At 38.3% G+C, this 15,244-nt stretch overlaps 1 protein-coding gene across 1 annotated transcript; it reads right to left on the reverse strand.

The window, feature by feature from the left end:
* Positions 1–308: 308 nt before the first annotated feature.
* Positions 309–15,085, reverse strand: LOC119798009 (ADP-ribosylation factor-binding protein GGA1-like). Its single transcript, XM_038307322.1, has 17 exons — positions 14,977–15,085; positions 14,370–14,454; positions 12,242–12,317; positions 11,988–12,086; positions 9,209–9,332; positions 8,677–8,777; positions 8,421–8,501; positions 6,523–6,660; positions 5,088–5,169; positions 4,911–5,018; positions 4,696–4,836; positions 4,544–4,587; positions 4,219–4,394; positions 3,678–3,916; positions 2,025–2,194; positions 1,706–1,816; positions 309–1,601 (listed from the first exon to the last, which is right to left on the reverse strand). Exons 1-17 carry the CDS (start codon positions 15,020–15,022, stop codon positions 1,491–1,493), a joined length of 1,932 nt encoding a protein of 643 aa, XP_038163250.1. The 5' UTR covers positions 15,023–15,085; the 3' UTR covers positions 309–1,490.
* Between the last annotated feature and the right edge of the window lie 159 nt (positions 15,086–15,244).

Raw genomic sequence — 15,244 nt, forward strand, 5'->3', positions numbered from 1 at the left:
CCATTCAGCTTGTTCGGTGGCTAGAAGTACTGAGCATCTCATGAGGTTTGTGGATTGATACGTATTGGTTTCAAGAAACTTGGATCAATTTACAAAAGTAAAGATTAATATACTGCTCAGTTTACATTATTTTGAAGGGATTGCAAAAGGTAGCAACAATTGCAGCAAGGCTTTTTTTTTCCATTTAAATAAAAGTAATGGATTTAGGTTGCATTTTACTACATTGAATGAAAATACTTTAAATATGTGTAAATAACAGGAATTTCAATTTTTTTTACCCTCATTTGTATCTCCAATATTTTCCCAAATTTTCTTCAACCTTTTTATTGTAGGCTTCCGTAACCCCAGAGGAGTTAATAAATGTTTGCTCCCACATCAAACATCTCAAATGACCATTTAACAAAAGATGAACCTTAACTTTACAAAGTATTTTTCTGAAAAGACAAACATGGGGGGAAAATAATGGATTCAAACATGTACTTTACAGGAACAAAATCAAAAACAACCTCAGGCACATGTGGCAGAATCAAACTTAGTATGACGTGCACATTATTTTATAAGACATTCTTTGGGTTAATCAGTAGTAGAAAAACAAAAGTTACAACAGAGGAAAAAGAGGAATGATTTTGTGTGCAAAATATAAACAAAATGTGTACAAATTTAAATAAGGAAAAAACTTAATGAGTGAAACAAAAGAAATACAAAGAGAAGTTACAGTTTTGTTTGTTTTTAAACAGATGAAGACTAATAAGCACCTTTTAATTACAGGACAAAATAGAGGGGGCTACTGTTAATGGATTATATTTGTCTGGATTTGTTTTAATGAAAGTTAGCTGCAGGATAATATTTTTATATCCCTACAGAAAGACATCAGATTAGCATGTTTGTATCTTGCATGCTTTGGTTCCAGCTCTTCACATCAGATCCTCCTACTCTAAAGGGTTTAATGAAAATGAAAACCACTCCGGTGGCTTCAGATATGGCGGTGGATTTTCATGCTGCTTTTTGAGTCTAAAAGTGAAAGTAATGTCACTTAATTTTTGTTGGGGGAAACAAATTTCATGATTTTAAGTGAATCAGACCCAGATTATCGTTTGAGATATTTGACTTAGGAGCTGGTTGTACTGCATGTTGTACAACGATGCCTCACACTGATGTCTGACATCATAATTCACATGACGTTGGGGATTACTTCATGATATGTTAATAAAACCAGTTCACATTCAGAAGTAAATGGTCTTAATGGACTAATTATCAGAGGATGTACCAACTCTTTTCAGAAACACTGACAGGATCAAACAAGGATAAGAAGGCACAAGGGTCAGCGGGTTTCAACAAACTGATCTTACATCCATCAGTTCTGGTCAAAGCAGAGTCTGAAACCACTTAATTGTAATCTGGTCTATTTCCTCTTCTGAAGGAAAGACTCGACCTAAATATAAAGGATGGTGCAAATCTAATGACTGGAGCCCCTCCCCTGTTCTTTCTGTCTAAAGATTGCCCCAAGTGTCTGGAAGAGGGAACTCGTCCACGTCTCCGGATTCATCGTGAGATTTGTCCCCCAAGTTGAACGTCAGTTTGTAGCGCAGACGCACTTTTTCCTGAAAGAGAATCATAAATGATAGGTGACACCGGTTTGAATCCCATCCTGCTGTAAACACCTACAGCACAGCAGCAGATGATCTCTGAGGGTAGGTATGGGCACCTTATTAGGGTTGGCCAACAGCAGAATCTGTGTGACAGCGGCTGGAGGGAGGATGGGGTTGAAGGCTGGCAGGTCAGTACCAGAGGGAGGCTGCAGCTTTACCTTCATCACCTAGGAAACATAAATCCACTGATAAATCAAAGTTGATAAGTTAGAATAAATGGTCAAAATATTCCCATTATTAGCAGAAATACACAATCAGGCCTTTATCCTGTTTAATACCAGGTTTCTTTTGATTTCCCTGAGGATTATCACAAAAGAGGAACCCTTCGCTAGATTATGAAGGAATTAAGATATCATCCCCCATTCCTACACGTACTCTGGGAACGGCTGCCTGGAAACGGATGTTGGTGACGGGAATGGGTGCCGAGGACAGCATAGAAATGATCACAACCAACACATCCGGCCTCGATGGAGGAGAGTCCCGTGCAAAAGTGAACAAAACCCGGAGACTGTGTTTGTCAAATACAGTCACTGGTAAAACGCTACCTGTAGTAAAAAAAAAAAATACAGAAATGATACAAAAAAAGCAGAACATAATGTAGTAAATGGCTTTCACCTGGTTACAAACATCAAAAGAAGACTAATGTTACATTTACAGAGTATTTTGAAGAACCTAAGTTCCAATCAGACTCTAAAAAGCTTTAAGCCATGATGGACGCTGCCTCAGAGAGAAGCAAACTGGGAGCTTGACTGCTATGAATCTAATTCGCCTCCCTGTCTGAGCTGGTCCTCTTCATTAGCATCTTCCATCTGCTAGATAGCTACCAAATGTTCCTGAAGTCCATGCAGTGTTTTCACACACAACTGCTTTAAACACATCAAAAGAAAAGGAAAAAGATACAATAAAAAGAGATGCTTTTAAAATAACTCTAAACATTTTGTGATGTCACATACATGAAAAACACCCTAGCTTACATTTGATCTTCTAATGGAGGAACTAAAAGTGCAGATCTCCACCAAGCTGCTGACTGTCACATCTCACAATGTTAAGAAAGGTTGGTTTCTACATCCAGATGGTGATTAGGATCACCGGCAAAAATTTAACAGGCTCTAAACCGGGTTAAGATCCACCTGTAGTAGAAATTTCACAGCCATCAGTCTGCATCTTTTTTCAGCCTTACCAAGAACACAATGCTACCAAAATCATTGTAGAGTAATAGAGGAAAAATAAAATTATATTATCTTCTTAAAACAGGATGAGCAGGGCGTATCTGTAGTGGTTCCTTGGAGAGGTGGAGGGACTTTATTTTCACAATGTAGTGTTTATAGTTACTTTTGTCGAGCTCTGGCGTCCCCTAGGGGGCGGTGTACCCCACATTTAGAAAATCCTTTCCCTATCTCGCAATGTAAGGAAATTCTTAAAAAAAACAAAAAAAAAAAAAAAAAACCCTAAATCCAGATCAGCGTCAGACTTTAATAGTTTCTAGATTGAGCTAAGACACAGCTGTGTAAAACGATATGAGAACAATATATCCAAAGCTTTTAGAGGAAATCTAAAAGAAACCCCAACTATATGTCATCTTTATTCTATGGTTGCTTACCTCTAATGAGCTGTCTGCACAGGCCCTGTGATTTTTTCAGTGGTTTGGGTGGGATTCTGTGGCAGTCACAGCGCCACCAAATGACCTGGCATATGTACTACAGCGTCTTCCTTCGCGTCGTATATTTGTGTAAACGCAACTTTTTCTCTGAGCTGTTAAACAAAATATTCCATGTTCCTCTTTGTGTCAACCAGGTCTAAGTTTGAGACTTTTGTCTGATTGATTTCACTGGAAGTCTGTTAGTAGCTTTAAATAGAATGAAATGTTCCATAAGATCTGTCTTTTTTTACAATAAGAAACAAATTTTAAAGGGAAAATCCTGACAAAAAAAAAGTTTAATTATATTTTTTGAATTATATAAACATAAAAATGTTTATCATGAAGAACAACTACTTTAAAAGTCACTGTAGGTTGTGGTTTTAGCTTACTGGGTTTGATTGACTCCAGAGGCACTGTAACATCCGCTAATGAGATGCTGTCATAAGGGTCAGCAGCTGATGAGCTTTTTTCTGAAATGCCAGCACTGGAAAAGAGGACGACATCCGGCTGCTCTGTGGGGACAAGGAGGCCGGAGGTCGGCCCGACAGCGGGAGCAGGCCTACAGCTGACCCCAGACTTTGCTTGGAGATCTCGTAAAGGGACCTTGGAGTGAGGCTGGAGTTTATCCCTGCAGAGAAAAAAAGGGAAAGATTCTTTGCACTTTCCTTCTTTTTTTAAGGGTTAAACAAATTTGCAGCAGTGGCTCACTCCATAACGAACACACGGGGTTACAAAGACACTTTTTATACAAACTTATATATTTCCTAAAGTCCCAATATTAAGGTACACGCTGAGTTTAGAGGCTTTGTGAAAAAGGTTCAGACTCAACAAATGCAAGCAGCCAAAAAAAAAAGAAAGAATATTATATCAATAATGAGTGCAGGAACCCTAAAAACTTTAAGACTAAACATTCATGCTTCTCAAACTCACCATTTCACCTGCTGGCTTTCTGGAGGTAGAGATTGCTGTAACAGTGTCTTTCCCAGTAAATCCAGCTCTTCCATCGCTTTTGGTGCAGCAGTACTGCCCCCTGCTGGTGGAGCTTTTGACGTTTGGACCACAGCTGGATGCATCGTTACAGCTGGAGGTTCTGCAACATTTAAGGACTGCCGATATACAAGGAGTTTGATGTAATGAGGTGACAGATTGCAAGTTTTTAACAACTTATTTAGTGATTCAGGAAAAGCTTGATGTTGATAAAGAGTAGAAATGTAAGCTTTAATAAAACTATTTTTACTAGGGTATTATTTCCCACCTGAAGGACAATGGTAGAGTCACAGTTTTCTGATACATTCAATCCTAAGGACGGAAGAAAAAAACAGTTTTATTTAGGGGTAGATTATAAATATTAGAGGAATACATTATAAAAAACAAATGTATGTAGCAAGTTAAAGGGTTCTTTTATACCCAGAGACATTAATTCATCATCCAAGAGGCTCAGGCCCAGGTTCTCAGCTCCAGGCAGAGATTTGGAAGGTTCTGTCTTTTCTAAAATATTAAGACCTGTCAGGTCTACTAGTGCTGAGCTGCTGCCGCCCGATTTTGAGGCTGTAGAAAAAGAAAATAGTTATATTGAACTAAAAGAGACAGAGTTGCACATGAATTAAAAGAAAAGAAGGCACCTTGTGAGGGCAGGCCTGCTCCATCGTTTGACACCTCCTCACCCTTTATCAGTTGCCTGTACAGATTGATGACTTGCGTCAAGCTGTCATTAGCCTCCAAGATATCCGCTGCAAGGTTTTAACATGTTAGCAACATTAGAGTAGCACTCCAATGCTAGAGTTTAATCCCAAACTTACCCAGAGCTTCATCGTTGTCTTCTGTATCGCTTGCTAACCTGAATAAGGTAGGCCTCATCTTTTCACAACGCTGATACAGATCCTGTAATGAAAAACAACTTTGTTTTCACTTTACTGACAGAGCCCATCTGATTTTTATTTTAGATGTTCTGGCATTTAGAAGTTCTTTGACTCCTTGGATGTGACCAAGATTCAAAGAGTTTTTTTCAAAAGAAACTGGCCAACTAGATCCCAGGTCTTCCACTGCACCTCACAGAGGACATTAGGAAAGTTTTTTTTTTTCTTTTTAAACACACTCAGCTTCTGGTTTTATGCAAAAATCTCCACTTTAGTTTCATCTAAACAAATGTTGATACCCAAAGTCTCGGGAGAGTTCAGAAAATTTCCCTTTTGCATTTAGGACAGTAGGACAGAAAAAGCTTACTCCTGAAATTTGCCTACAGCAACTAGTTAGCATGTAGATAGCATCTAATAGCTGTCATGGACACCTGATGACCCAAAGACACCGCTCTTTGCTGCACTCATCTCTATAACGCTTCACTGGGTTTGGAAGATAGACTCTCATTCTAATCCAGCCTTTTTTGCCACAGATCGAGTAATATTAAACATTTCATTTTTTGCCACTTCTCCAAATTATACAAATTAAAACAAAAAGACAGACAGACAGACAGATAGATTCCATGGTAACTTTAAGAAATATACATACTCTATACATAGTTTTTTTTAACCAAATAAAACATAAATTATTTAAAAGCTTTTTTATAGATTATTTGCTAACAGATAAGGATGACATGATCCAGACTTTAAGGAATCCTTTTAAGAATGCCACTGACATTAAAATGAAATGGTGTCAAAAGGAAAACAGATTCTGTTTAACACTTAACAGATTTAGAGAAAGATAGTTTAAAGTCCACTCCAGCGGGAGTTTTATCATCACCAAATGCAGCTCCTGTGTCTGTGTGTCTCTGTTGATAGTGAAGAATGTACTTCAAAAAACTACATGCAAAACCCCACTACATAAAATTTAATAAAAAAATAAAGGAATGTAAAACAATCACAGCAAAACAAGGTTTCCCTTAGCATTGCTCCATTTCTGACCCTCCTCCCTGGGTTAAAGGCTGTTCTGATAAACCAGTAAATGTCATCACGTGTGGCTGGGTCTGGTTTATGTGAAATGTTAATGGTGCTCTAAGATAGGTTTGCAGAGGAAGAAAACATATCCCCTGTTAAAGTTTAATTTGTGCATTCTGAGCAACCGAATGAAGTAGGAACTGGAATTTCAGACAAATGATAAACACAACTACCATTGCAGTCATGAACTATGAGAGAAAACATGTAAAAAATGCTAAACAATCATAGTTCCTTTGTAAAAAACCAAACCCTGAGGCTGTTGATGAGGTAAAAATTAGCTTGTAAATGAGAAAGCTTTACAAACCTTAATGAGCTCCTGGTTGCTGTTGGAGCAGCTCTCTTTGCAGTAGCCCTCCAGCAGCTGGCTCAGCAGGCTCACACTCTCCTTTACTTCCTGAATGGCATTCACTCGTTTGGAAACTTTCTTCACTCGCTTTTGATCCTGGGGAAAAATAAAAGGTGTAGAAATCATCTTAATTGGTCTCCAATGACATGTCTGCAGTGGAAGGTTTTAAACAGCTGGTCCATTGATGCTGCGTGTTGCCCTGTATTAGATGTGCCAACAGCTTCCTGAACAGGGTCGGCTCCATCTATGCTTAAAGGTATTAAAAAGATTTTCTTTAAGAAATTAAATGTCTAGATTAATCTAAAATTACTTAATTGATTGATGGCATTCTTGGACTTAAGGTTCCCTCTAGAAAACAAATTTAAATCCATAAACTCTGGCCATAGTGGGACCTCCCAGAACATTAGCCAATCCACTTTGCCTGCTGTTGAAAGTGGATTGGCGACTTGTTTGTCAAACATTTTGCCAACATACCGCCATTCCGTTTTTACATAGGCTCCAAGCATAACTCATTCGCTGTTTGACCAGCGGTCCGCCATTACGCCAAAGCATGAACAAGTACTCATACGCTTGTTTGCTGCTGCAGCTTTTTTTAACTATTTGTTCGCTCTTTTGCACACTGATGAGAAAACGGACTGAAATATGAACGAAAAGGGAACTTTTTAACATATTCCTAATGTTTTGTCAGTATGTGAGAGAGGAGGAAATTCTCGGCAGGCAGTTATTCCGCGGCATAACACCGGCGGAGGCCTTTCCAGAAGAAGGGGGCACAGACGCATGCGCACAATTAAAAAATACAGCCGTTGGACATATCTTCCCCCACAGAACCCTATTTCATGCCTTTAAGGTGTGTGTTGGCCCCATATCTTGCCAGCAAGAGATAGTGGATGGTGTCATAGGGAGGCCTGATGGTAGCATCCTCCCATTCGGCCTGTTGTGATTCTGTGGGATCTTACTGTAGTTTTTATTGCCCTGCTGTCATTTTCTTTTGAACCCTTAGATCAGGCATATCTTTGGTCCCTGTTTGAAAAGACCACATTCCTTCTAGCCAACCTACCTCTCAGGAAATATTCATCAGCCTTGATGGCTCAGGTTTTACCATATGACCTAGAGCGTGGTTTCTCCCAAAGATTTCCTTATATTGTTCCACCTTGCAGCTTGCTAACCTTGGAGGAGCTTTTCAACCCCTGAGCCCTGTTCAGGAACTGGAGACTTAATGTCTGTTTATGTGCTATGCCAGTCTCTGAAGGACACGCCCTTTAAAAGCAGCACCTTTCCCGCTAATCGCTGGACGTGATCTTCTGCAGGGCCTTCAGCCACCTTCAGGGCAGAGTCATTCCACTTGGGACACCAGTGCTTCTTAAGGGATAATGCATGGAGTATCTTTGGAGACCTCCTGGTCCTCTCCTGATACTTTTATGAAGTTATAAAGTGTGAACATTACCTCCCTGGATCATTATAAGGAAATCTCTTAGCAGCTCACTTCACCATCTCAGAGAGCTGTCTTTTATTTTTTGATACCTCAGGACTCTGTTGATATTCTGCCTCGAGCGGTCATTGAGGATAAATAAAACCATAGCTTTAGCTGTAGCTTTGGTTTGAACTCTTTTAGCATTATTTTATTATCATTTTTATCTAATCTTTTGGTTTTATTTCCCAGTTAGTTTAAAAAATATATAATTCTAATCATGACATGATTCTATTTATGTTAAATTAAAATAATAATTTTAAAGCCACAATAATTCTAACTTATTAATTATTGACATCAAAATATAAAAGGGAAGGTGGGCAATCATTTCATTGTTAACATATACAATGGAAGTAGCATACTGCACTCTGTGACCTCAGCCACTCACTTCTTGAACCATTTCCTTGATGAGCTTGTTTGCTGCTCTTAAATCATCAGGGTGGGTGCTCTTTAACAGGCGGGACAGCGTCTATAATAACAGGCGGACACAGAGGAGGAGAAAAAAAAAAGAAATGAGTAAACACCGACTCCCCAAGAGTTCAATTTCACATGACCTGATGGAATTTTGTTCCCTTGAGAAAATCTATAAATCAATGTTCTTCTTCATGATGACACCTAGTGACACTTGATCTTTTATCACACACCTTGGATTTCTCCTCATCCTCAAAGATGGCACTTTTGGCTCTGGGTGGAGGCGGTGGGAGTGGCTTGTCACCAGGAAGCACAGGATCTTGCTTTACAATGCCTGGAAATTACAGGAGCATCGGTTAAGCTTTAAATACATAACTAATACAGATAAAACATTTCCCTCCTCTTAAGTGATAAACGATTTAAAGATGTGTTAAGTGTGATTTCATATTCATAGACACTGAGTGATGTGGGACTTTAAGTGGGAAGTCCACCACACCACTCTCAACTCCATATGATCTAAAGCATTAGGCTCGTGACTGTGCTAAAAGCAGAACTGATTCCATCTTCCTACATGCCGGAGAGAACCAAATATGGAAAAACCAAACACGTCACTATCACCTCAGAAAGGGAGCCAACAACTTCCATCAGTAACTATTTGGTTATTGATGGAGAAAAGCACCACAAATGTAAGGAAGAATATGTCGATATAAAATAAATACCATCTCAAAAAATAAAATTTCTTGATGGATAAAAAAAAAAACTCACCCTGTTTTTTCAGCATCTGATAAGCTTCAGCTATCTTTGCCTCATCTGGATGCCACACAGTCCAGCTGTATATCATCTCTAAAACCTTTGCCTTCACCGGCTCTGGAGCCCGGGTTCCTAAATACTAAAGGGAGGAAGGTTCATAAATACTGAGGGGTTCTTTTATAATATGATGCAGAATTTAAAGTTCCTGCACATATTTAACATCCATACTTTTTGACATACTTCATCAAGTTCACTAATATTTTATGTCAATATGGACCCATAACGATTTTTTTCAGGGAACTTGACTCAAAGATAAATAGAACATAAAAATAGAGAAAAAAAACATGCATCAAAACTATAAGGAAATCAGAGCAGATGAAAAACATCCCTGCATGAAAATGGGACGATGCAATGATGCTTTTACACGAGTCCAGTGCATATATTCATTTTAGCACAGTCTTTCTCATTGATCTTTGATATCCAAATATCTTATTTATGCTCTGGTTTCTTTTTCTGTATCTAGAGATTCTGGTTAATTGGTTATATTGAGAAACCCAGCGTACATTCACATAAAAAAAAAAAAAAGGAAAAAAAAGTGATATAATCTCATACAGAAACATAATTATAATTTTTGTTAAGAGTAACAAAAATTATTATTTCACCTGAAATGTGGTCTTTAACAATCACCTAATCATGAGCACCAGCTATAATGTGTCTGTGCCTTAAAAGCAATTTAAAGGCACACTATGCAACATTTTTCAGTTAATTAATGTGTTCCATAACGTTTTGGATGATTAAATGAGTCATTTCAGGTTGAACAAAGGTATTCTCGGCCGCCCTGGTGGTCTGTGGGGGAAATACCGCACTTGCAATTGCAGGAGCACTGACCCGCACCCACAGGCTCAGCTGTCTCGCGAGAGTCAGTCTTGCTTTACGGCGAGAACTGCTACACGCCCCAAGTTAAAAGCATTCTCGTTGCTAGCACAGTGGCGATCTTTGTGCAGTTATGCTACGTTCACATCGGGCAAAATCGCGTCTGCTGCTTCATTTTTACTGCTTGTACCAGTTAGTTCTGATGCACGGCTGAAGCAGCTTTGCTGCTCTGGCTGCGTGGTGCAAAAGTGTGTCTGACGCGCGTTGGGCGGAGCTTCACTATCCTTTCACTGCCTTGCAGCTATATTTGCTGTGATCAGTGGGAATAAAGTAGTTTTAATATGTGTTTAAGTGAGAAAATACACCTGAAAACTTAATCAGTGCAGTCAGTTCATTCAGATTATTATCCTGCCTTTAATATTTTTTCTGTCGGAGCCGCTCAGAACCCCACATACCAGAGGTGCACCGACAGTAGGAATCCATTCATCAGCAGCCTCTGGCCGGGTCGCCTCCTCGCAGTTCACCGCGGCAGCTGGTAGGTGTTTTTCATCTAAATAATCCAAACTGCATATTCTGCCGGCAGATTTCTGCATTTTAAGTTAATTTAGGCATCAATAAACTGTTTAAGAGGAGTGATCATCAGGGCTGTGTCTCTCTCCCTGCATCAGATGATTAAACGCTCCCGACGCGCTGCTTCAGCTGCTCAGACGTGCTGCGCCTGCGGCTCAAAACGCGCCGCGGGACCTTTTGCTGCACCTTGACGCGCGTCAACCATTGACTTTGCATGTAAACTCGCTGCTTCTGTCGCGCCAGCTGCGTCCAGTGTGAACGCAGCATTAGTCATTCATTGCGTTCGCCTGTCTGCTAAGCTCAAAACAACCGCGCCTGGCTTGACGGAGAAACCAGGAGAACAGCTGTGCATATTTATGACAGTGCACTTTTACTTTCGCCCTCTGGGGGGAGCCTCGCTGGAAAATCAACACCGGTTGCATAGTGTACCTTTAACTAAGAATAAATCTGCTCACCCAATTAGTGTTGTGTTTTAATGTTCTTACATCAATCCAATCAATTTATCAATAAAGCACGTTTAAAAACAGATTGTTGACCAAAGTGCAGTAGATATAAGTCAGAAACAATAAAAACAATAAAATTAATAACAGATAAAAACAAGGTACACAGCTGATTCTCAGGGCAAAAATAAACAACTCAATTTGATTTAAAAGGGAAGTCTTTAGATATGATTTTAAAAAGCCAGCGAAGGCGCCTGCTTAACATGCAGCTGTAACCTGTTCCACAATAAAAGCCCATCACCTCTGAGCTTCAGCTTCAGAGATGACTGTATGGGAGCTAGAGCTGAAACAATTAATGGGATTAATTGATAATTGAAATAATTATCAACTAATTTAGTAATCGATTAATAATAAACTAGAGTATAGAGACTCTAAGACATGCCTGTAGCTGATTAAAAAAAATAAATAAAAATCTCTGTCAGTATGCTCTATCCAGAACTCCTCAAGTGGAAAAGTTTGATTTTATTACCTGGTTTAATTTCATAAACAGTCCTCTTTAAGGAACCTTTCGCTATCCCGAATAATTGAAAAAAATAATCAACAGATTTATCAATTTGCAAAATAATCGTCAGTTGCAGCCCTAATGGGAACCCTGTTACGAAAACAAAGAGCTGTTGGCTTTCTGTGGTTTATAAATCCAGAAGAATTTAGACCGGAGATGGTAAATATTGTTTTTAGCTGGATGTCTTAAAAAAAAAAAATCATCGAAGCTGCATGTATTAAAGGTCTGATCTACAGGATATTGGATGACTAAAGCTTCCATTTTTTCATTTCAGCTTAAAAAGAAAGGAAACAATAACATGCGTATTAAGTTGCTACAGAACTAGTGTGACAAGAGAGAAATGTTTTACCTTCGGTGAGACCACCTTGATGAGCTCATTAAGAAAGCGAAACTTTCCCACCTCACCATGAAACCTGTTTCCACAGTTCTTCATACATGTCTCAAGAACCTGGGAAATGATCAACATTTGGAGTTTTTTTTAATCAAAATATCCCCTCTCTCTCTCTCTTTTTTATTTTATACACACAAACATTTGTTTTTCAATATTTTTAATTAAAGACAATTTTACTACAAAACAGTGGTTCTGGTTAATTAATTTCTTACCAGTAGTGCCTGCATCGCCTCCCATTCTTGAGGAGACTGGATTTTGTGGGCCAGAAGTCTGGTTGCAAGCTGAGGCCTGATAATAATAAAAATGATATTTGTAGGAGCAAAATCTTATGTGATATAAAACATTGATGCTGCTCCTTAAATCTAAAATGGAAAAAAGTTTTTTTCAATAAAAAAAAACAAACAAAAACACATTTTAGTTATGTAATCACCGCAAAGACATGCAATACCATAAGAAAAAAATAGTTTAACCAAAAGAGACTTGAACAATACGACTACTTTCTTTTAATCAAAAAATTATTTAATGTAAAGTGAGAAGGGTTACATTTAGCTTCCAAACAGCCAGACGTTTTGTGCTATTTTTTCTTTTAGCCAAAAACTGAAAAGCTGTAAGAGAAATTGGACTTGCAGTCAACAAATTTTAAAATAAGGGTGGTGTATTGAAACTTTTGGTCTGCCTGTTTGATTAGGACCAAAAGCTGTTTCTTCATTAGGTGATAGTGATTTATATTCTCACTGTTCTTTATACAAGTACAAAGACTAAAACTCATTAAAAAAGCCACAAGTGCCATAGTTGTTCCTACTGGACAAAAATGACAACAGCAGACAGAGCAAAGAGATCCACATGCTGGCAGCAGTGTTGCCAAGCAACCCGATAGGTCAGGTGTCATTTTGACGCTATGTTCCTCATAACGGAGGCTTACTAAGTCCAAAGAAAAGTATGGTCTCTGTAGTTAGTTTAAACCTAGCCCAGTTTCCATTCTAAACAGAACTGAGTACCAGAATCCGTTTGCAAGCCGCCTGAGACGACCTTGAAAAGCAGGTCTTAGTCTGGATCAAAGATTACTTAAAAGTATTCCCCGTTGTAAAAAAGGTCCAGATCAAAGGGGGAAGGAAATTCTAGTCTGTTTAAAGCGGAATGCAGACAAAGGAAAATGTCCACTATCCAATGAGGATTTTCCTCAATAGAAGAATATCCACAATAACCGGGCCATATGTGGATACATAATTGTCTCACACATTTAATCCTAAATAATAAGCTGCTGTTTTGGGATTTAATTAAACCAGGAACCTGTTGCCATCAAGGCCTGACCCTTACAATAAAAAATAATTAGTGTTCGATACAATCTGTCTGACATCAAACTGCTGCCTAAAATACTTCATAAAGACATTTTTTAAACTTTGGGACTCCAGATACCTGCAGAGAGCCAAAACACACAGATAAATAAAACACTAAAAAATGAATAACCTTCACATGATTTACTGGGTTATTAAATAGTATGCCTAAGAATGCACTCATCCAAGATGTCACAAAGAACAGGGAACAACATCCAGCACTACAAACCCCCCTATGCCACCACGCCGTGTTCATGATTCATCAATAAGAAAGAGGCTGGGCAGGAATAGGAGAGTCCCAAGGCCAAAAATATCTGCTGAGAAAAAAATGAACATGGGGACCCATCACCTATTTCCCCCAAAAAATTACTTAGTAAAACAATAGTTTAACTTTTTGGTAGGAGTGTGTAATTTCATTTATTTATTTATTTTTGTAAAACCAGCAGGAACATTTTAGAAAAAGAACATGACACCTGCAGTCAAAGAGGGCAAGTAGTCTGGGACTGTTCTGTTTCTTCGGGGCCAGAATTATTTTGTCAATTGACCTGGATTCGGTTCACTTCCAGAGAACCATGAAGGAAAATGTTTACGACATTAAACTGAGGCACACCTGTATAGCAGGAGTCAGAACTAATGAGCCAAAGCCCACCTTAGAGTGGATGCTGTGTATAAAACAGTGTATTATTAAATAAACTGTTATTTAATGGTGAATTAAAACATTACTTCAAATAGGATAGGGACAACATGTTTTCACATTAATTTCAAGGAGATATTGCCTATAATGGAAACAGTAATTACTAATAGCAGCAATGGGTGGCAAAGCTAGTGAATAGGTTTTAGGAGTCTCGTCTTAGTCTTTTACATTTTTTTTTTTTTTTTTTGCAGTTTTCTTTTAATGAATCTAATAAACATTTAACAGGCAGAAAGAACAGAAATAATAAAAAAATCTCTTAAAGAGAAGAAAGAAGTGCAGGACTACATCCATTATTTTCATTTAATATCTTACCCATCAGGTTCACTGTCGAGTTTATCACAGAATCCCTTAATGTTGTCCCAGTCAGTTTCCTTATTCAGAGGATTGGTGGCCTTATCTGGGTGTAAAAAAAAAACACATTAAATAAAAAATGCTGGATCAGCATGAAAGAAAACAAACGTTCCTGACCGTTTCATCAAAATATGTTATGTTTTTAGAGCGCCAAACATGAGCTAATGTTTTTGTTTGTTTTTTTGTTTTTCTTTTTGCAGATTGTGAAATCAGGAAACTTGCTGGTGGCAGAGGTTCCTGTAGTTAAACTAGTCGTTTGGGAAGTTAGCTTCTGGATCTAGTTAGCATCAACTGGACGCTTACAGTGTATTTACATTTCCTGAAAACGGGATAAAGATGACTCAGTGTCCAGTTTAAAGTATTACAGTTTCTGGCTGTTATTTCTTCTTGACACCAAAGGCACTTTGCTATTTTGATGATTTTGACAGGAACAACAACTCATTTTAGCTCATAGAGGAGGCTGTCAGTGACAACCAAAAATAAAAACACTTTCAACATGAGTATCACTTTAAATTACCGCATCGGCTCTTATAAACTTGAGTAGTTTAAGTGAAATATGATGACTTACTGATTAGAGACTGGAGGCTGGTCTCATCGGGGGGGGCCGCCGCCATCTTTACCAGATTACTAACGTCTGCCTACTATCGCGAGACTTCTGTAACGTTGCTGGGGCGGGGATAGTGTTCCTTTTATTTTTGTTTTATTTATTTTGATCCATCATTTTCCAATTTTATCCAAAAAGAACGTCACACAAAAAAGAAAAAAAAAAGAAAAAACAAAAAAAAATAAAATAAATTACACGACATTAAATTGTATAATACATTTCGTTTTCGATA

This window comes from Cyprinodon tularosa, unplaced genomic scaffold (assembly GCF_016077235.1).
Source record: "Cyprinodon tularosa strain WSP-4 unplaced genomic scaffold, ASM1607723v1 ctg607, whole genome shotgun sequence".
Classification (NCBI taxonomy): domain Eukaryota; kingdom Metazoa; phylum Chordata; class Actinopteri; order Cyprinodontiformes; family Cyprinodontidae; genus Cyprinodon; species Cyprinodon tularosa.

Excerpts from the sequence above, each read along its gene's own strand:
- LOC119798009 (XM_038307322.1), bottom strand. The coding sequence starts at position 15,022 with ATGGCGGCGGCCCCCCCCGATGAGACCAGCCTCCAGTCTCTAATCA. Across the intron at positions 12,087-12,241 it reads AGGCGATGCAGGCACTACTG|GTTCTTGAGACATGTATGAA; the intron begins GTAAGAAATTAA and ends ATCATTTCCCAG. Across the intron at positions 4,588-4,695 it reads TGATGAATTAATGTCTCTGG|GATTGAATGTATCAGAAAAC; the intron begins GTATAAAAGAAC and ends TTCCGTCCTTAG.